This window comes from Anguilla anguilla, chromosome 1 (genome assembly GCF_013347855.1).
Source record: "Anguilla anguilla isolate fAngAng1 chromosome 1, fAngAng1.pri, whole genome shotgun sequence".
In the NCBI taxonomy this organism is placed as follows: domain Eukaryota; kingdom Metazoa; phylum Chordata; class Actinopteri; order Anguilliformes; family Anguillidae; genus Anguilla; species Anguilla anguilla.
This window is the reverse complement of record NC_049201.1, coordinates 44,298,286-44,319,296: the sequence shown is the minus strand read 5'-3', so window position 1 is coordinate 44,319,296 and position 21,011 is coordinate 44,298,286. Positions and strand designations below refer to the sequence as shown.

Below are 21,011 nucleotides of genomic sequence, written 5' to 3'. Positions count from 1 at the left end.
CGTTTGACCAATCAGGTTGAAATTTTGTATCCCCATCTCTGTGAAAGACCCCTCCAATGATTCAAATGATAAAAATATCTTTTAAAAACATGGCCACCATCAGCCAATCTGATATCAGCAGCCATCTGACATGCTTAGTAATGGCCAGTCATCATGAAACTTGAGTACGTTGACTTCTTGACTTTGCACTACCTTGCAGAATTTGGGATCAGTCGGCCATTAGGGGGCACCATAATATTCAGGTTTTCCAAGAGCACATCTTTGGCTGTGATTAATGAAAAAACTTACTTTAGTAGACCCAATTCCTTCAGATGAACAGCTCTGCCTCAAGAAACAACATCAGCAAATGTTTTGTTTTTCCTCCATTTTGCATTTTTGACAAAACCAACTTTTGTTGACTAGTCCTAGGCCGTTAAACTGAGTGTCACCAAATTAGGCTTGAAAGAATCTGAGGAGTCTGAAATGTAATAATTATCCAAAAAAAATTACTTTCAAAACAATATGGCTGCTATATGCAAATCAACAGTTGTGGACATGGCCATTTTTACTAAAACAGCTGTAACTCATAAATACTTAGTCCAATCATCGCAAATCTTGGCAGATTTTTTGCAATGATTGTGTCTGAGGCAGCATTCTAATTTTGGTGGCCTTTTGCCAATAGGTCACACTGTAAGAAGAAAATAAATAAAAACACAATAAAAATACCTCTAACTCCTCAATTGCGTTTATCAATCAAGTTGAATCTTTGCATGCTATGGCTTTGTGTCAGTCTGCCATTGGATGTACAATGATAAAGTCATATCTGAAAAAATATGGCCAGCATCAGCCAGTCAGTTGTCAGCAGGCATGTCACGGGCTTAGGAATGGCTGATCACCTTGAAACTTGTATGTATGTTGACCTCTAAAGCTAGAGAATACTACATCACATTTTGAGACAAAGACTGAATATTTTTGCACCATTCATTCAATGTGTCCTCACAGCTTAAAAACTGAGTAATTTCCGCATGCTGCATGGACCCCCTTCATTAACACCTGCTGTCTTTTTTTCATCTTTGCATAGTCTAGCTTTGTGTATCTATTGCAACAAAGTCATATGCCTCTCCCACTGTATAGCTCACTGGGAGGCCACTTTCCCCTCCAGCAGATTGGGGGTGTAGAAGACCTCCAGGCAGCAGCCTACCAGCCAGACCCCTTGGCAACAAAGGCACATGACCGCACATTCACCTAAACAATTTAGTGCACAATGCTATGTTAAGGATAGATTTTCCAACTGGTGGACTCACACCTTTGACATAGCTAGCTAGCCCATATGAGCCAAGAGGAGTGGATTGGAATCTTATTCTCCAGGCTTAAGTCCATACTTTGTAAAATATTGGACCCACAGAAAATTCTCGGCCAGCAAGCTAACGTTGAGAAAACAAATCTGAATTTAGTTCAGCTCATAAAGGCAGCTACCTAACGTTACTGAATTCTGACCAGACACTTGGTTCGCGTCAGGTTAGCCCATGGGTTTGTCACAAAGGCGTCTTCAGCACTAACCAAACTGAAAACACACCTCTGCAGCCAATCCATATACGTTTCCTCTATTTCTTCTCCTTCTTCCTGTATTAGCCACCTGCTTTTCAGATACAGCCCACAATGAAAAAAAGAGGTCACGCCCAGAAACGTCCCAAACGGTTTAGAATAACAAATACAGGCAAGCAAGGACTGGGCAGAAGTGCATACACAGATTGCCAGTGCATTTTAGTAACGACTGAGCATAATATAATATACAATAGTTATAATATTTTTCAAGGTGAAAATTGTGCATGGTATGCTCCGAGGGTTTTTTATTTATTCAAAACGTTTTCTCAACCACTGACAGGCCTTAAAGGCAGTTCAGACCAATGCGACGAAACTGAGAGAATGGAGAAAACTTAAGCCGCGGTTTATTTACATTTGCTTGGGCATCTGCAGATATTCTCGCGCTTAAAAGCGTATGAACGCAGATCTGGCAGCTGCTTTGCAACTTGTCCTTCCCTGACATCGAGGCTTCAGATAAATAGGCTAATCATTGTGCAAACATTTCTGCTGCCTGGTGTAACTGAAAAACAGATAGCAAGTGGTCATGAGCTTTGTGTTGGCAAAAGCTTAGTGACAGATATGGCACCCCTTTCCTTCACAGAAAACGTTGAGCTCGTGATTACTGAACCCGAAAGTAATGCGTAAACTATTCTGTTCCGTTTTGGCCTCGATGAGCAATTTGAATTCGCGGTATTCTTTCGTAACAAGTGACCAAGTAGCCTACGCTATAGTCGAGATCTTGAAAGCGTGTGCAGTGGTCGCCACACTTGCAAAGCAGACTTTCGTCCAAACCAGAATTCGATTGACAGCTATTTGTTTTCCATCTGGTAAAAGAAACACCCAACCCAAGTCCTTAGAACTCTGTTGTTTCAGTACAAACCCCGACTCACGTCTAAGGAAAATATATTGCCCCACCACTCGCTGTTATATAACACGGGAAGAGCTTGGCTGTCTCCCCCCACCCAGAGCGTAAGCCCGTTCAGGAAAAGAGGCAGGGACGCCATACACATTTCCTCTCGTTGAATAAAGTCATTCGCTTGCTCAGACGTCTTCTTGGGCCGTGTGCATAAGCTTGGTTGCAAACAAGCACTGACTGACGGGCGGGCTACGCTGTGTTGGAGAGGGAGCAGAAGTGAAGAAGCGGAGACATAATTTCAGTCATATACATATTTTTGTTGTTTTAGTTAGATTCGACAGGTAAGTATAATTTATAATGTAGATATCGCTATTCACGATGGAAAGCGTGTGATATGTAGGCTAATGTGATTCGGTCGCAGCAACAAATAGCTTTAACAGTTGTACCGTTTTACCAAGGGTCGATTGAAATGCGGCGATTTGTTGTTCGACCCAGTGCTACATTTTGATTTTTTAAAAGCTGTAACCGCTTGGTAACTTCCCACATACAATCGTTTGTCGCTGTTACAATTCTCAAGGCATATGCCTCCGTGATTAATCTAAAAGAAATGTTTATTGGAATGTTTGAAGATTCGAGGAGTTGCACCAGGCGCGAGCCTCATAGAACGAAGTCCTGTATCCTGTTTTATGCTGACTACAGGGGTGAAGTTGTTTAGCTAAGTGCAGCATGATATATAATGAACTTACTATTTACCGTTACTTTAAGCAACTATTTTCAAAATGGTTGTTTTGTAAATACCTTTGATTGCGACTGGAATCTTGTTTTAACATTTAGCTAGCCGTCTCCAAGGCACTTTTCGCTGCTCGGCGTGGTTGGTTGCCACATGCTTTCAGTGGTATCGTATCGATAGTCTCAGATTAGATTTCGACTCAGAATAACCATATGCATATTTAAATATAGATGACTAAGCAACTTGCTTGGGTTGTGTTAAGTAGATAGCTTGTCTACGTAAGATAATGTGGTTTATATCGTGTAATATTACGACACAATATGTCTACCGGGTTAACTCTACTGCTTAGTTTACTGCACATCAGTCAAACTCTTAAAGAATCTGTATGCCTGTAGCTACGAGATAATTTTCAGGGTAGGCTACAGACTGTGCCTAGTCGCCTACATGAGGGTAGAATCGAATTGACTTTCTTAGCTTTATAGCTGGGGTAAACTGTGCATGTGCTAAGCATGGCTGCTGTTTGCTGACCTTTCTGCAAAGTGCTTCCTTCGTCGTCATTATACGACTAGGGGCTAGGATGGTTTCATTAAGGTGTCCGAAAAAAGTTTCATTAACCTCCAGAGATCCGGAATGTGTTCTGTGGATTTTTACTTTTTCCTCGCTATTTGTAACTAGTAGTGCCTGATAACTATAGAAACTAATCAATGTCCTGGAACAGGAAGTCGTTTTCGAAAAACAAATGTCCTCGCATGAGGAATTGTCCTCAGTTTATGTATGAAACAATATAATGTATATATGATGCAATCTAATACATATTCATTATGCATAATATAATTTTAAATATTGCGCAAGCGGCAATGAATGAGCCACGCGCTACGGCGCCTCAATGCGACCAATTCTGTTTCGGACCCGTTACTGAAATGTTCTCCCAAAAAATTTGTTTGAATCTTGAGTTTCAGAGAAATTGGTGTTTTTTTTGTTGTTGTTTATTTGGTTTGTATTTTTTGGTAAAGCGCTCCCAAGTGGTCAAATTTCACAAAACGTGGGGTATATCCCTCCAGGCCCGATGGTCGAAAGGTTGAATCATAGAGCGTACGTCTATGGGTAGAATGGGGACTCAACCTTTATGGTGCCTTTATTGCCAAATTTGTACGTATATTACTTAACAGCTCTTAAAAACAATGGACCAAAGACACGAAATCCCAAATTGCAGCTTGGTTGGGTGATCGCTCCAAGAGATGTCCCTATGGGTTTTTTTTTCCAACAAAATCCAAGATGGCTGAAAAACAAAATGGCCATGACCAAGCAGATATGATTTTCCATTTATGACCCTTTACTGAAATGGTCCACAAAAAGTTTGGTTGAAATAGCTGCTTAGTACTCGGAAACTATGATAATGGATAGATGAAAAAAACATTACAATCGGTGTCTACATTGCAGGCAAATGTGTTGAAAATCACGAAAGAATGAAACGAGTTGAAGAAATCTGTTGAAAATACGCATTTATTTATTAAATTAATTAATAGATCTCACACACAGCAGTGGGAAACAATTAAATTACATGCGCAACTGTAACAAGTTTTTGAAGTAAAATAAATAAACAACGAAGTAACCGGCTGCTATGAGCAAATGGCCTACGAGTGAAATTCATTGATGGGGTGGTACATTTAATTGCTTAATTTGGTCTGTCATGCAAAGAAAGAGCCTGCTACTTTGCCTTTCACCGAATGTTGCAAGAAACAGCATGCTGAAATTGCATTACGAGAATAAAACATGGTTATCGTTTTCATTTCTTTAAAGTTTGTTTTGGTATACCTGCCGTACATGATTGAGTGACTCTTGTCACTGAATGTTGGGAGCGCTGTGAATTAAAATTGTTGACAGGGGCCGTCAAACCTCTGACAAGGACGCATTCTAGAATCTTATACATTGTTGCACTTTGTTTCTCCCAGCATTTGGCCATATTGGTAAAATTCACATGTCTGTACGAATAACACTGTAGGCTACGTTTAGGTTGAGTTATCGCCCAAACCTGGAAAAATCACAGAAAGCACTAAACTGAGGAAATTGCGGAAATGGCAAATGGCCGTTGAGACCCCAAATTTTTCAATTTGATCATTTAATTTGATTGATCAAACTCTTAACGGAAAGTAATCGATCAATCATTAACAACCCTACTTGGAAGTGCAAATGAACATTGATGCCTTTCACTCTGTGCATGAACTTCATGGGAATTAAGTCCTAATGCCCACATATGAGTGCTACACAATTACATTTAAGGGCGTGCTGTCACGTGAATATCACTAAAGTTTCCATGCCAGACCAAACAACAAATATTTCTAATTGTAATCAGATTTAAACATCAAATGTTCATTCAGTTTCTGACTATTAGTACTTTTGCTCGCTGTTCCTCCATAAAATGCGTTCACTGTAATCAGTGACATCATTTTTTGGGGGGTGTGGTCAGCGCTCTTGTTGTGTTGACCAATGGAATCGATTCTGAACATTTGTTGCAACTACGGGGTGTGGTTTGCGCCAAAGTGGTTTGGGGAAAAAAATGACGCCAACGTAATCAATGCCATCTTGTCTTCAAACGGTACTGTGGATTGTGCTGCTAACTAGGGCCAGCTTTCAGTACTCAACCTCAGAACCGGAAGTAATATCGTGCCCTGCTGATATCTATGATTCCTGTTCCACCTATAGCAGCCATACACAGAAAACACTTTCAGATATTCAACGGTGACCTAATTTGGGCCAGTGTCTGCTGCCTTTTTCACATTCCTGGTGTTGGCCTCATTAAGGAATATTTCACAGACTAATTACTTTCTGCGAAAGCCCAAAATAACTGTGATTAACCTAATTTCTCGCCCGGTTTGCCAAACTGTTGTGAGTGCGAAATGTCTTTTTAGGATGCAGTGTGTAAGTTACTGAAAGGCTATACACACACATGCATTGATTCATATCTACAGATTTTGGTGGACGTTGTGCTTGGTAAGTGATAATTACATTGACTATAGGTAGACAAGCATTTCAAATGCATGTCTTTAGGTATTTATTTGTAATACAGGTTGAACACTTTTTTCAGTATCAATTTCTGAGAGATCTTCAAGGCAACATATGCCTCTACCATTTTAATCCCGTGTTTTATAGATATTTATTTGGAGCTACTTTTTGTTTTGTGACAAGATGCATTTTAGTATGTTTTTGCCCATCCCTGACTGTAGGGTAGATATCGACTTTACAGAAATTTATGCGAGTCAACTGCTGTGTGCGTGTGAACCCAGACTGTGACCCCATTGTCTGTCTCATGTCTTTGATCCGGAGTGTTGAGGCTCCGGTCATCGGCAACAAAAGGACCTGCTCCAGCAGAGCCCCTTTGATCCCCTTTGGGGACTGGGCTCTGCGGCCTGGTATGCGTCTGCCAGCTGTCTTTCAGGTTTGATGGCGGACTCTGAAAGTCTGCATTGTACATACTGCCCAAGCGTTGCTTATTTGGGGGGTCTGCTTGCAATTTTTAGCATAGTTCCGGACAGTGTTGTGAGGCAGCTCCAGGGAAGGGCAGTGCCTGCACAGTTGAAGCTGGTAAGCCAACTGCTTCTTTTGCTCTTTCTGGGCAGCCGGTGTGGTAGCCATGGCCCGTGGGCACCAGAAGATCCAGTCCCAGCAGAAGAACGCCAAGAAGCAGGCCGAGGCGAAGAAGAGCAAAGGGCACGACCAGAAGGCTGCCGCCAAGGCTGCCCTGGTGTTCACCTGTGCAGTGTGCCGGGTAAGCAGCCGGGCGCGGTTCCTCCGGGGAAACCTGGAGTCAGATGAAATGGTGTGCGGGTGAGGGTAGGGGTAAAGGACAGAGGCCGTATGGAAGAGCAGGAATGTACACTATACGGAGTTGGTTTACACATACTCTGTGTACATTAACAGACTTATAAATTTGTGTTTATTGCCACATATGGTCAATCTCCTGTTTTTCACTTTATGTGTATTACCCCATTGAGCACCTTTTTTTTCTGCTGTCCTCTTCCTCAAGTCTCTCTTTGAAGTAAATTAGATAGTTTTCTTATTACAAGAAAATGATAACCTAGCACATCCTTTCTTGTGTGGCCTTGTCTGAATCTGGCAGCAGGAAAACTCAAATTGGCTGTTTCATGCTGAGGTTAGGGTGCTGATGTCACAGGAAGTATCTTTGTTTGTTTTGTGGTCTGTAGCTGTACTTCTGACTACCTATTCCCAGGAAAATGGGATATATATTGGTAGAGTAGCTCCTATTGATTTCACTCCTCATTTTAAATGTATAAAGGCAGCCTACTCTCTGTTTACTTGTTTTAGAACTAAAAAGGAGGCAGTGCTGTTTCCCAGATGGGTCGAAGTTGTAGAATTTGCTCTTAGTTGTGCCCTTAAAACTTGTAGAGAAAATGGAATGAATTTAAAAATAACTTACATGAATATGTAACAGCACAAAATGTTGGCAGATATACAAATGATTGCTCCTTTCAGATGTTGCAATATAGTAGACTGCTATAAATCTGTTCTATCCATTTAAGTTCATAAATATGCAATATATTGCTGTATATTCCCTTTCCATGAGGGAAACCTGCAAGACTGTGTGCCTGGATTTCCCAGTTGAACGTCAGCCATGTGGACGGGATCCAGCACTGGCGGTGGAAACAATGTGTTGTCATAATATCTAACCCCGTGACTGCTCTTCCCAGACACAGATGCCCGACCCGAAGACTTTCAAGCAGCACTTTGAGAGCAAACACCCCAAATCGCCCCTGCCCCCGGAGCTGGCGGACGTGGAGGCCTGAGCGGGCGAGGCCGCGCTCTGCACAGTCTCAGAGCGCCGGTGAGACCCCCGCAGGTTCAGGACGAGCGTGCCGCCCCTGAGCTCGACTGCAGTTTCTCTCACAGGCAGCGATGCAACCTTAACACTGACGCCAACTCGCCATGTGGACTGTGTCGGTCTCCCTTTCTTACTTTCTGTGGAAACACTTTTTATTTTATTTTTTTCAGTTTAAAAAAAGTGCTGGTTTGGGGGTTAATTTGGGTGCAGAATTTGTCAGGATAATAAATGGTTCAAGAACGTTCGATTCAGTTGGATTTCAAAACCGAGGCCCTTTGAATTTCATGAGAATGAGATGGTACTTCAAAAAGATGCTAAATTGTTTTTTTTTTGTTCTTATTAGGTCATCAAAATTTGCTGTAACCATCAGATCATCAGGCTTGATTCAGAACAAAAACTATCAAAGGTGGTGTTACACTGTTTATATTATTTAATATCACCACTGTGCGGTTTTAAACGTGTCTCCAAATGTTTCAAATGTGCCGATTTTTGTTGGAAAATTGTTTTCGGCCAGAACAATTGTTCGTCTGTTAGGGTCTCTGCAGTGCCCGGCGGTATTACGTATGAAAGATTTTATAATGCCCTGAGAAATGGAAGCCGAGCATTTATTGATAGGATGGTTGGATGTTCCCCAGTGAGGGTAATGTTTCTATATTCTGTACCACTTTGTATTTAACATTCACACGTCAATGTGTACATGGTGCATAAAATCAATCATTGCCTCAGAGAAATGACCATATGAACAGAACCTATGGTTTATATTTAAATTCACTTGAAAGTCTTGATTGGCACAGTGAATCTATTGGTTATTGCGCATAGTTCAAAGGCTGCTTTTGTTCGTTTTTATTCCAGTAGTATTGAGCATCCTTGTATTCCTTTGTGATCATGTTTTCTCCACGTTGATTTGCCATACTGTCATTTGCTTCTTGTGATATCTGGTTTAAAAAAACTGGGAAAATCGAAATGGAACCACCTGCTTTGGCTTCTCTTGGCTTCCCTGTTTTCCTCTAAAAATGATTTCACATTGATTTACTGCTACCGGAATCCTGAAAGCATTCCCATTCTGCATGGCTTCGGTTTTTGTCACTTTCAGGAATAAACGTCTGTTCTTTCCCTGATTTCTGAATGTGCTGTGTATTGTAGTGTGTGTAGGTGGCCCTGTGGTGTACCCTTTTTGGACTGAGCTGTAGTTTTTTGCTGCTAAGTAGCTGTCAGTGTCTCATTATCGAGCTTCTCAAAAGTGCTAACGGAGGGGTGATTGGAGTAAATTGAGAATCAGTCTTATCTTCAGCCTATTTATAATCCTCTGCTGTAATGAACCACTGGTGTATGGCAGCACTCCGCTGTCCTAGAGACTGGTCTGTTTTTCAGCAAAATTTTTACTCTTGTAATTTTAAATGTGCCCCTATGATGTAATATAACATTTTAATAAAGTATTACTTTGGTTAATAGTTTAGTTTGTTGGCGTGTTTTGTTTCAGAAAATACATTTTGAAATTAAATATGAAAATATGGTTACAGGAGCGTGCTTGAAAATAATCTTTCTGAACCTTCCATTTTTATTGTTTTGTTTAAATGTAGAATATAGAAATCGGTCCATACTGACTTTCAACATTGTTTTCATTGTGCTAAATAAATGCCACCAACTTTAAGAAATGTGAAAATGGTGGAAAGTTGATTGGTTATGTCGAGATATACAATTGTCAGTCCACCTCTAATTATCCTGTTGTCCCACATGTCCAATATCCTTTTGGTCTGCAGTGCAGGCTCCCATTTTTTGTAACCATTTCATTATTAATCCATGTTAAATAGTGTTGAAGTGTCAGTTGGTCTTGTTTCCAAACAAGTGTGTCAAACATTCAAGGGACAGTGTCACCTCTCCGGTGGGAGATTGAGGTAAGACTCCATGGCTGCCCGGAGACCGATGCTGTGTTTTTTAACACAGGAAGTGGGGAGTACCCCCACTATGCTGCTACCAGATGGAGAGGCTGGCTCTCTTGGCTGAGGTCAGTAACCCAGTGTGATTCCAGCTGGGCTTCATTGATGCCTGCTGGAAAGAGTGGGAGAGGATGACAGCCCCCGCCGCACTTGCATACACAAACGCACACGCTCCCCCACGCGTCCCCTGCACCATTTGGCGAACAAACTCTTTCTTGACGCCTGCTGTTGCAACAGGACTTCATAGGCATCTAGAGCAAAGTTAGTGCTGTTCTTTAATTTTTGCTACAGAACTGGTAGGACAAACCAGAGAATTTCTTTTCACTGACTAAGATTCTGCATTTTGGAAGGTTTGTTCTGAGCTCAAAAAGCTTTTTTCTTTGGCCTGTAACTCAGTTAGTCTCTCTCATTGTACCTGGGGTACGGAAACTCACAAAATAGAACACTTAAACTAAAAAATGTCTTATGCATTTGAACTCCAGGGTGGATCATTCTGTAAAGTCTCTTGGACCTAATGAAGGCTGAGCCCTGTGGCCTAGAAGCTGCTAGTTCGGCCAGTATGGCCAGGTGCCCACAGTGACGGGAGGCAGTTGACTTTATTTTCCTGAGGTGTGTACATGCCAAGCGCCTTACAGTTTTTGGTTTGTCAATCAGTCTCTCATTTGGCTGGCAGCAGCTATCCTGTGGTGTGCCATGTGGCCCGTAGTGTTGGGGGTTGAAAGAAGTCACAGGCTCGCAGGTGAATCGTGGAACAGGTGCTCAGCTGCAGTTCCACCTGCAGAGTCTCAAGAGCACAGTACAAAAGGGGGGAAGGGGGGATGAAAAACTGCATTTGGATGTCAAAATATGTTTGTGTATTTCTGAGTGAATTCAAGACATTCTGTTGTGTTTTCTGCCTGAACCATGCTTTGGCTATTATATACTTGACAATGAAACCCAACTTTAGTGCAGCTCTTATTTATTCTGATGTTGTGTTCCAAGCCAGCCTCAGTGCCCCTTGTGCCAAAAAATGCATTGCACACGCACACAGGCTAGCAAAGGCACACGCTGCGGAGAGCAGAATCGAGACATGGCCTGTTCTCTGAACTCGCAGCGCTCCGGGAGTGTAGAGCAGCCGAGGGTTTGTGAGGGCTTGGCAGGTCCGTCTGAACAGATGGGCATTGAAAGAAAGGCCTGGCGTGAAGTGGACATTCAGCCACCGCTACATTTGTGCTTCACAAGTGGGGCAATAGCCTGGTACCTGCAAGCTGGACTAAAGAAGCTTGTAAAACTATTCAGAGGGCAAAATGTGAAAGTGCTGGGTAGCAACCAGTTGATTAAATTAGTTTTTTGGTGAAATGGTTTACACTTTTTACATCAGATAACAGACTACAAAAAGCTCCTTTCGAGCCCTACAGGATTCATTTATGAAAAAGGTTAGCCAGCTGATAAATCTCTTGTGCATTTTATTGAAAATGTTTATCATCTCCAAAGAGGAGAAGCCCTGCGTATTCACCTAGTATGCACACCGTAACAAAGGAATAGTCGTCAATTTAATAACGGAACAAGGATTTTTATATAAGGTAGGATGGAAGTGGAGTCATGTCCAGTTGACGGCATTATCAGGAAACCGATGACATGCTGAAATAATACGATTCCAGATATTGATGACATAACACGGGAGCATTATAGAAGCTTTATTTAAACATTAAAGAGCAGCACATTTAAAGTATGTACTGTAGGTATTACACCTGCTTGAAAAATAGCAACTGTTTAATTCATTACATATATGTCAGGGTTAAAAGTCATAAGATATAAGTGAAACTTTTCAGTTTTTCAGTCGATTTCTACCATCTTGTTTTTCTGCAGATTTGAATCTTGTGCAATGAATGAAGTTCAATTTGAATTATTGTGTGGGTGACGCAGTTTCTCAAAGGATATGGAGACAAGGCTTGCGGTTGCCGATGCTAGTGCAGTTTTTAGTTTTGGTTTTGCATACACATCTTTTCAGAATGACCTGGCAGTCTCTTGAACTTATTTTTCACTGTGAGAGGATGTGACAAATGAACAAAGTACACTTAAGTTCTGTGTCTGCTTTTGTGAGTATCATATCTGTCTTACAGTCTATGTCTTAAGAGTAGCTGTCTGTCTACAAAATAATATTTAAAAACACTTGTGACTATACCAAGACCTCATTTATCATGCCAGTTTTTAATTGGTTGTGTAATATCAAAATGAGTCGTGTATCTGTCTCAGACACTAGAATCACATTTTCAGAAAGGTGAGCGGTACCACGGGCTGTGAGCTTAAGCACAGTAAAAGTTCTTGTAAATCTGTCCATTGAACACTCCATGGAAAATTGGCAGGTGACGCTTTGTTTGCCTCACCCAGGCAAAGCAGGAGAAGCAGGAAGTGAAACACAGGCCCTGGCCACTTGCCTCAGAGCCACGCCCAGTTTGTCCCCCCTCTCAGTCATAGCACTACCAGCTACATCTGTTAGTCACAGGACAGGATACTGTGGGTTGGAGTAGTGGCTGAGAATAGTTGTTGAGCTTGTTGTCCTTGGGAAATGGCGCTCTGTCACCAACACATGTTATAAACAATGTTAAGATATGACCAGCTTTTTTCTCTGCATTGTGTGAGTAAATGGGGCCTCTTTTCCCTGCTGAAGGGGCATTGGACAGTTTGTTTCTATGGATGCACTAGCTCCTGGAGGCCAGCTTGAAGCTTGGTTTTATCTCTGAAAATTAACTAATATTGGCCACTACTAGTGTGGTTTGACAAAGCTCAGCTTTATCATTTTAAGACAGATTCTTTTGTATCTGTTGGTTCTGAGAATTGCAACTTGAGTGAATATTATTCCCTGTGAAATACAGCGAACTAAAACCTTGACTAGGAACTAGGAGACACATTGCACACTGCTGTTTTTAATTTATTTGAAACTTGGGTCATAAAAGATTCAGATGCGTCTAAATCATTTAAAAACTAAAGTAGGGAGGTTGCCAAGCGCCTTGTCCTGTTATAGCATTGGTCTGTTGTTGGTACCCCCAATGGTCTGCTTCTGAGTCTTGGCTGTGGGAGTGCAGACTTTGGCAGCCAGACCTTCAGGGCAACAAATAATTGGCTGTTTGCATTGCCCATGAGTGCAGAGTTGAAAAGAACCTGCATCTGGCATCTTGCACTTCAGATGGCATCAGGAACTCCGAGCTGCTCTCATTCCAGGATGATACACGGTGTGTCTCCCGTAACCATGGCAACCCTTTTCAAAAAACCTGTGGCAACCTCTTTAAAAATGATATTCATCCCTAAGGCCCACCTACCATCTTAACAAAGACCTTGCAGGTGGAAACCGTTCCTGCATTGCTTTCTGCTTGTTGAGTATGCTCTTGAGCAACAACCAGATGTGTGATATTTGTTTGTTCTCTTTTCCTAGTCCTCATTCAGACTCACTGTCCATTCTTCTGCTGCTTGTGTTTTCACCATGCATAGCTCGTTCAATGACATCCATGTGAACATGGAAGAATGGGTAACTTTAATAGGAATAATACCACAAATTAAACTTTTTTTCCTCTGTGAAGATAAAACCTGATTATTATGTTCATATTCTGTTGACATTTTGGATTTATTCCAAACCTGAAGCAAACTAGTCAGTGTTCGCAATATTCCCACAACTACAATTTAATTTTGGGCATGGGTTCTGCTGGCACATTTGCAGTATTGGAAAATGTTTCAGTGTATAAGCATTCCAGCTCATATTAATTTGTAATATGAAGCCATATCATTTTGGTGAGGATATTCCACAAATAAAATTAACAAAAATGTAAAATACATAATTACGGTAATTTTAATGTTACACTTCTAGAAGCATCAAGAAAGATTTTTCATTTGGGGGAACTTGGTGCTTTCTTATCTTACTTCCTAATCTGAAAATATTCAAAATGAAAAAAAAACACTTCCTCCAGTCAGATAGTTATGGATATGTGGAAGCCTTACTTTCATGTTACCATAACTGTTCATCACTCACCATCTATTTAGGTCTTCTGCGATTGTCATCGTTGAACCAACGCTTTTCCCTCAACTTCAATGTCCCTCGCCGAATGTTGACATAAAAATAATCCTGTGTGTTCATTTTCTCTGGCATTCTATTCTAGTCACTACCTTATCTAGTCTGTGGTGTTCTATGACCTCTGTGTGAACTGAGTCCCTTTCTGCAAGCGGAAGTTTTTTCTGCCAGTTTCTAGCAGGACTGGCCGGACAGGTTTGACAGAGAGGGCCGTACACGTGCAGGGAGCTCGTTCACATCCAAACCTCATCCCACAAGTGTTCGCCTTTCTGACTGTGCTCAGGACTGAGCCGTAATGTTGGAGGACACATCGAGGTCTGCGTTGTCCTACATCTGTGAGAAATTGTGGTTGGGCCGGTGACATTCTGAACTGATGAATGATTAACTGAATTAATATTAAGTGTTGTGTGCAAAAGCGTTGAAAATACTGAAAGATATGTGTGTGAAATATAAATTAACTCCACATATGTCACTTAGTATTCGATTTTTTGCGCTTTTGTATCATTTAAATACTTCTCGGTGCAGATTTTTATATCTCATAACGGCTTTGATGATATTGGAGTAAACAAGATCGAATGTTCTTTAAGAGAATGATGCTAAGTGGGTGATTACTGAAGAGGCATTTGGAATTTAATAAATTAGGAATAGCTCAAGGTCCAGAAAAATTATCCTCTTCCTTAGCCACTTTGTTTCTGTCAGTCCTATCAGGAAATATGACCAAACCAAATAATTTCTCAAGCCAAAAAAAAAGTCCCAAGGTAATAATTAAACTGTTACATTCCTCCCCTAAACTCAGACTGTCCATGTTTTGTTTGTACTGCAAACATATTTTCTATTTGGCCTAAAGAGTACTGTATCAGATAAGAGTCAAGTGTAGAATGACACACAGTGGAATCATGTCTATATCAGTTATTTTTAGTAAACACTGCCATTAGTACTGCCCTGCATGAACTGCAAGTATGTCTTGCAGTCAACTGATCCGCTATAATCTTCTGTCATTTCTAAGTAAAACATTAAAACATATTCTGTCATTAATAATTAGAAAGGGACTCGAGTAATAATGTCATGTTCCAGAACCCAGAATAGAATTAGTGTGAATTAACAAGAAGTATTGTTTCTCATCACCAGTTATGCAAATCACTGGCCGTGCTTGAGGGTGACATGCTGTGTTACTATAAATTCTCCAAAGATTCAGGTTTGCTGATCTCTGTTGTGTGAGAACTTAGTTCCTTGATTGACACAGTGAATGGGCTGAGTCATCCAGATGGTGAAAATAATCACTTAATCTATGTAGAATTGTATAGCATGATATACTTTTTACATGGCCAGTATTTTGGTAGTGTTGTGTAACCTTACTTCCTGTTTCTCTATGTGGGTTTTCTTGTATTTCATAGGAAATGAGGATGATTTTAAGAATCAGAGATAAAATTATATGTATCAGACATATCCCTTTAAAAATGGTATTCAGGACAGCAGTATAGTAAAAAATGACATGCTGTCTTTGGAGTGATTTAAAAAGTTAATTTTAGATATTCAGTTTTCTGGAAAAAAAAATGTTACTTTTAGATCACAAATAAATTAATGTATCTTCTTCATCCATGGGGTTTGGAAAAAATGTGCTCGGTCAGAAATTTGAATTAAAAAAATTCACAAAACCTGTTGCTGTAGGGAGCACTTTCTCCATTGTTTTGTCACTTACCTGAGAGTGCTACGTATTTGAATCTGTTCAAGCAGTTACTTTAAATAATTTTTCAAGGAGTGGTTTGCGGTAAGTCAGTCTCGTGAGTTTGCAGCTTGTTGCTGGCATCCAGCGACCTCGCCCCTCCCACCCTCCCTCCCATGTGACCGCCCACGTCCCACTGTCACCTGTGTGAGCTGCACCGCCCGTGTGCACTGTGACACTGAGCCTCTTCCTGCCAATGTGTTCTGCACCCCTCCCACATCAGCTCCTGCCCTACCTGCACCACAAGAGGGCCACCGCAAAGCAGAGTTCCTGGGTGGCGGGGGCGTGGGTTAGCGCTGCCGAATAGTTTCAGTACGGCAGGCGAAAGGGTTTCTGGCTGATGCCATCACGCAGCCTGGACAGCATTCCTGACCGCGTGTCTGCCGGTACAGATACCACTGAGTCAGTACATTTCCACAGCAGGGAGGTGCAGTATGTCAAAGGGAGTTCTCAGCCCTGTGTAGGTCACAGATACTCTCACTGCTGAGTTTGCTGTAGTTAATCGTTCCCACATCCCTTCAGGGCTACTTTTGGGTGTGGCTGCTAGCGATGGATAAGAAAAAATCTGCCCCACCAGCCCTGTGCTTTCTCACTTCTGAAAGATCTGGAAAGTTCTTCCGGAACCTCCTTCTATTTACACACACATTGTGTCAGAGTAGCGTGCTATACATCAGTCTTCAAAAACGCATCCAGTATGAATGATTCTGCTTGAAATAGGTTACTGGCTTTAGATCACACTCTGAAGGGAAATCATGTGACAGTGAAGAAAATAGACTCACTCACTCCCCATGGAAACTGAACAGCTGAACATTTTGTCACGCAGACACTTTGTGTCCTGTGTTCCTCTTTGATTGCAACGTCAACGTCACCACCTGAAACATGTCATCACAAAGAAGATGCCACTGACGTGTCCTTGTTATGAACTCACACAAAATCATGGGGTGTAGACTTGGATTAAATAGGAGTCAAAATTTCATGTAGAATGTGAAAATGTCAAAACCTCTAAGATATTAAATATGGAACAGAATTTAAAATTTTACGAGGTAGCATCTTTAGAACAAGGCTTGCCTTTGATCTACGCGTTTGTTTCTGTGCAATAATGCATAAATGGCAGCTACTGCACTTATATTGATCATTGAGGCATGCTCTGCCAGGAGGTCAGGCATATTACCAGAAGAAAATAATGCAATCATTAACAATAATGTGAAATTAATTATTTACTTACTAACTAATAAGTAGGGATAACATTGACATTAAGCAATAGCATTGTCATATATTCTACATGTGTTCATAACCAAAGCTAATTTCCAATACTAGTCTCTTAAAGGGCTTTAAAAATACAGCAATTCCTGTACATTGCAAAATATAGACAATTTAAAAAAGATAAATCAAGATACTCATAAGATTATAAGTAATTGCAAGCCAAATCTTTGCAATCATTGAAATGCAATCAACATTACAGAGAACATGACAGCAGAAGAAAAAGAGAGATCCACATACTATATTCATTAGACAAATGATTACAGTTTTGGCCCATCTTCAGACTGAAGCTGAGAAACCCATATGATTAATAATTTGTCTGAGACCCCCCTGGTAGAAAATTCCATAACATTGCACCTTTGATTGAGAATGCAGTTCGACCAAAGGAAGTCCTACAAGGTGGGCAGTCTCTACGTGCCTTGTAAATTAATGGTAGTATAATACATATTAGAGACAAAAGGGTCAAATATGGAAGGGGCTAAATTGTGAAGACGCTTAAGAGTTAGGATGAGATTAGGGTATTTTATAAAAGCAGACTAAGCAGGTTGTATTTCTTTAATAATGTTTAACAGCAGCAAAATCCCCTTAATTTTTCTCTGCATGAAGTTTGATGACTTTTCCTGGAGTGACCCTACTATGACAAAAAACGCATTTTTATATTTTCACAAAAACAATACCCTATCAGGGTATAAAGTCTGCCTTGAGTCTTTTTAACCCTGCAGTTATGAAGTCATAATAAATGTTAAGCACCACATATCTATTACAGCAAATAAATAAATTATGTTGTGTTTTGTAATAAAAATGAGTGATGTAGATCACTAGAGTCTCTCTTCTGGCCTGTGAAGTAAGAAAACATTTATTCACCAATTTATGGTTCATTTTTTCTACATGAAAAATTACTGATTTTGGGTTTAAAATTCAAGAAACAGGCTTCATCACAGGGGGTTTGGTAAGGACGATACATTTTTTATCCCTGTGGACAATGGGGTGCATGCGTAAAATGAAGACAACAAAAGTTTAAGAGGTTTCCCAAGGGTTTCTCGGCCAAGGCCTTGTATTAGTTTGATCTGTCTAAAAGTTTATTTTAAAAAATTGTCTTGAAATATTTGCCTTGATTGTTTTTTATATTTTAGTATGTTTATCAAATTTTAAATGTGAATACATAACTATGCCCAAGTATTATTAACATTTCCCCATCTCTAGCTCACTGTCCTTGATTTGCACTTTAAATGGGGCTCTAACCAAATGCTTTCTTATTGAGAAACACATAGAGATGGTTTTCTTAATATTCAGGGTTAACTGAAGCCATCTTGTCACCTTGACTAAACAGCCAGTTAGTTTTATGCAGTGATTGTTGGTGATTTTGCTGCTGCCAACAGGACAGTATCCTCAGCATACATTTGCATTCCAACCCCTGTACAGCAGTCAGGACGGTCATTAATATATAAAGTTAACACCAGAGGGCTAAGCACTGATCCTTGTGGCATATGTCACACATACACATTTTTTTCCCAGTAATGAGGATTTGAATTATCAACAACAACCCTCTGAGACCTGTTTCACAGACAAGAATCAAATCATATTATTGCTTGAGAAAAAAACACGTCATGATCAACAGGATCAAAATTCTTTCATCAAAAATGGAAAAAAATGCATCTATGTTTCCCTTCATCCAAAAAACATTTGAGATTTCAAAAAATCAGCTAACCAGTTTTGTTGAGTATCTAGTTCTAAAGCCAAACTGATTTGCATGTAGCAATTTATTTATGCGGTAAATGTGTTAATTGTTGTGACATTACCTTTTCTAAAACTTTAGAGAATATGAGAAGTATGGAAATCGGCCTATAATTTGTTGCTATATTGGGTACGCCAGATTTTAGAATGGGAGTAATCTGAGTCATTTTCCAATTATCAGCATACTTTGCTTTGGTAATGGATTGAGGACAAGCTACACTGCACACTGCATCTTCATGCGTCCACGCCTCTGCAGCATTGCTGCCTGTATCTGGATCCACAGCCCTCAGCGATTACAGACTAATTAAATCAGTAAATCATAAGCAGCAGAAAGCAAGTGCTTGGATACCATAAAGTCCTTGTTGGAATTTATCTCATCACTGATGATAAGGAACAAGCTGGGAGATGTTTGCTGCATCTCGGGTCAATGTGATTAGTCTCCACTTTGTGTGTTGTGAATATGAATGTGAATGTGATCGTACATTTCCCTCGCCCATCAAGCCACACAGCATGATTTATTAGGTCAGATCTCCACAGTGGATATCCATTGGCGCAGTATTCTGGGCCTTCTCCTTCATTATGCAACATCTTTTCCATTCTCTTTCCCATCACTCTGGGTAGATTGTAACCTTGGCACAGTAGATTTGCTATTAATCATAAGACAACCTCAACTGCAAATCATGCTGGGTGTGTAATTGTTGTACATATGAAGCATAAACATATAGTACAAACTGGAAAATGAATTGATTTAAGAAATCAATAAAACATATGATTACACTCTGCAGGTTTAACATTTTAAATACTGTTCTTCATACAATGTGTGATACGATAGAGGCAAAACATGAGTTAATTGAGTTTAATTAATTGATTATAGAAATATTACATTATTGTTATTGTTCTTTTTTTAAATTATATTTTCTTAAAATTTTGATGTGGCCTCTTTTTAATCTAAATCTCATTGCTGACAGAAAAACAGATCCTTGATGAAGTGCTCCATTTTAGTGATGTAGGCCTACCAGACTAATTGAAGAATGTGCAAGTCACAGGATTTCAGTGAGGGAAGGTGAGTCTGTAAAAAAATATATTTATAGTTTTATGGCAAACCTAAAGCAGGTCCCCTGAAACAGAACTCTGCTCACAGGCTGTGAGGAATTTGTATAACCTGTGGTGCTACAGAACAGCCACACTGCTGTCCTCTCATCTATTTCTTCAAACACCCCTTTCTCTCTTTTAATTCCACACCAACTGGCCTGTGACCAGTCTCTCTCCATTATTACAGAGACTGGTGTTTGCTCTCAGAGCACCAGTAGGCTGTCTGGCATAACTGGGAAAGTTATGTGACTCACCAATCGAGTTGTTATGACAATGAACATCTAAGGGATAAACACTGGACCGCAAAATAAATGTAAAGAAAATACTGGTTCTCCCAAGTCATATTTGGTACACTTTATTCATCTGGAAACCTTTTACTCAACAAAACAAAATCTTTGTTCCTCTATCTGTTCAAAGAGTTGTAAGACCCTTCACTTTGGACATGTGTGGCTGGATTGTCCATTGTTTGATGTCCATCCATCATAGAAAATTCAATAATACAGTGTGGAAAGCAGATAAACCATTCGTAATAGCCAAAGAGAATACGGAAACAGGAGTTGCTATTTATTGAAAAAAACCAAGAAATTGAGGCCCCTTCAAGCATAACTTGTAGTACATGGAGCTTGATTATATATCATCACAGGTGATATGGGATCAGTGGTTTTTTTTTCTTTTTTTTTTTACTTGTTATTTTTTAAATCTTTCCAAGAACTATCAAAATGGATACATATATACATACATATACATACTACATTCATACATACACACACACACACATGCACACACACACACACACACACACACACACACGCATAGATACACACAAGAAAAGGAATGCATACACTTACCTGTGCCCAGGTCACAGTGTCCAACAACACCTTTTAACACAGGCTTACAGTTTTTGCAGCTAACCAGGAAGTTATGCTCCTTTTCTATCACACTGGCAGAGAAAACATCATACCCTATGGCAATGCAGACTGGTTTGGAAATTCGACAGTCACAATTAAATCCCAAATTTCCCATCTGGCTCAAACAGCCATGAAGGTTATGGGTGTGAGGCAGCACCCTTCTCTGCAGGCCATCTACGAAAAATCATCTGACAGGCCAAAACATTTTTAGGCCCCTTCCATGTACTACTGAGTTCTAACTTCTCCCCTCAGTCAACCACTATGGGCTCCCTTGGATGAAAAGGGCTTCTGTATGGAGGGTCACATGCAATGTTAGTTTATGTATCTGT

At 40.3% G+C, this 21,011-nt stretch overlaps 1 protein-coding gene across 1 annotated transcript; it reads left to right on the top strand.

Annotated features, from left to right (window-relative positions):
* Positions 1-2,517: 2,517 nt before the first annotated feature.
* znf706 (zinc finger protein 706) lies at positions 2,518-9,437 on the top strand. Its single transcript, XM_035431407.1, has 3 exons — positions 2,518-2,760; positions 6,767-6,915; positions 7,856-9,437. The coding sequence occupies exons 2-3, from the start codon at positions 6,781-6,783 to the stop codon at positions 7,949-7,951; spliced, it is 231 nt and encodes a 76-aa protein (XP_035287298.1). The 5' UTR covers positions 2,518-2,760; positions 6,767-6,780; the 3' UTR covers positions 7,952-9,437.
* Positions 9,438-21,011: the final 11,574 nt, after the last annotated feature.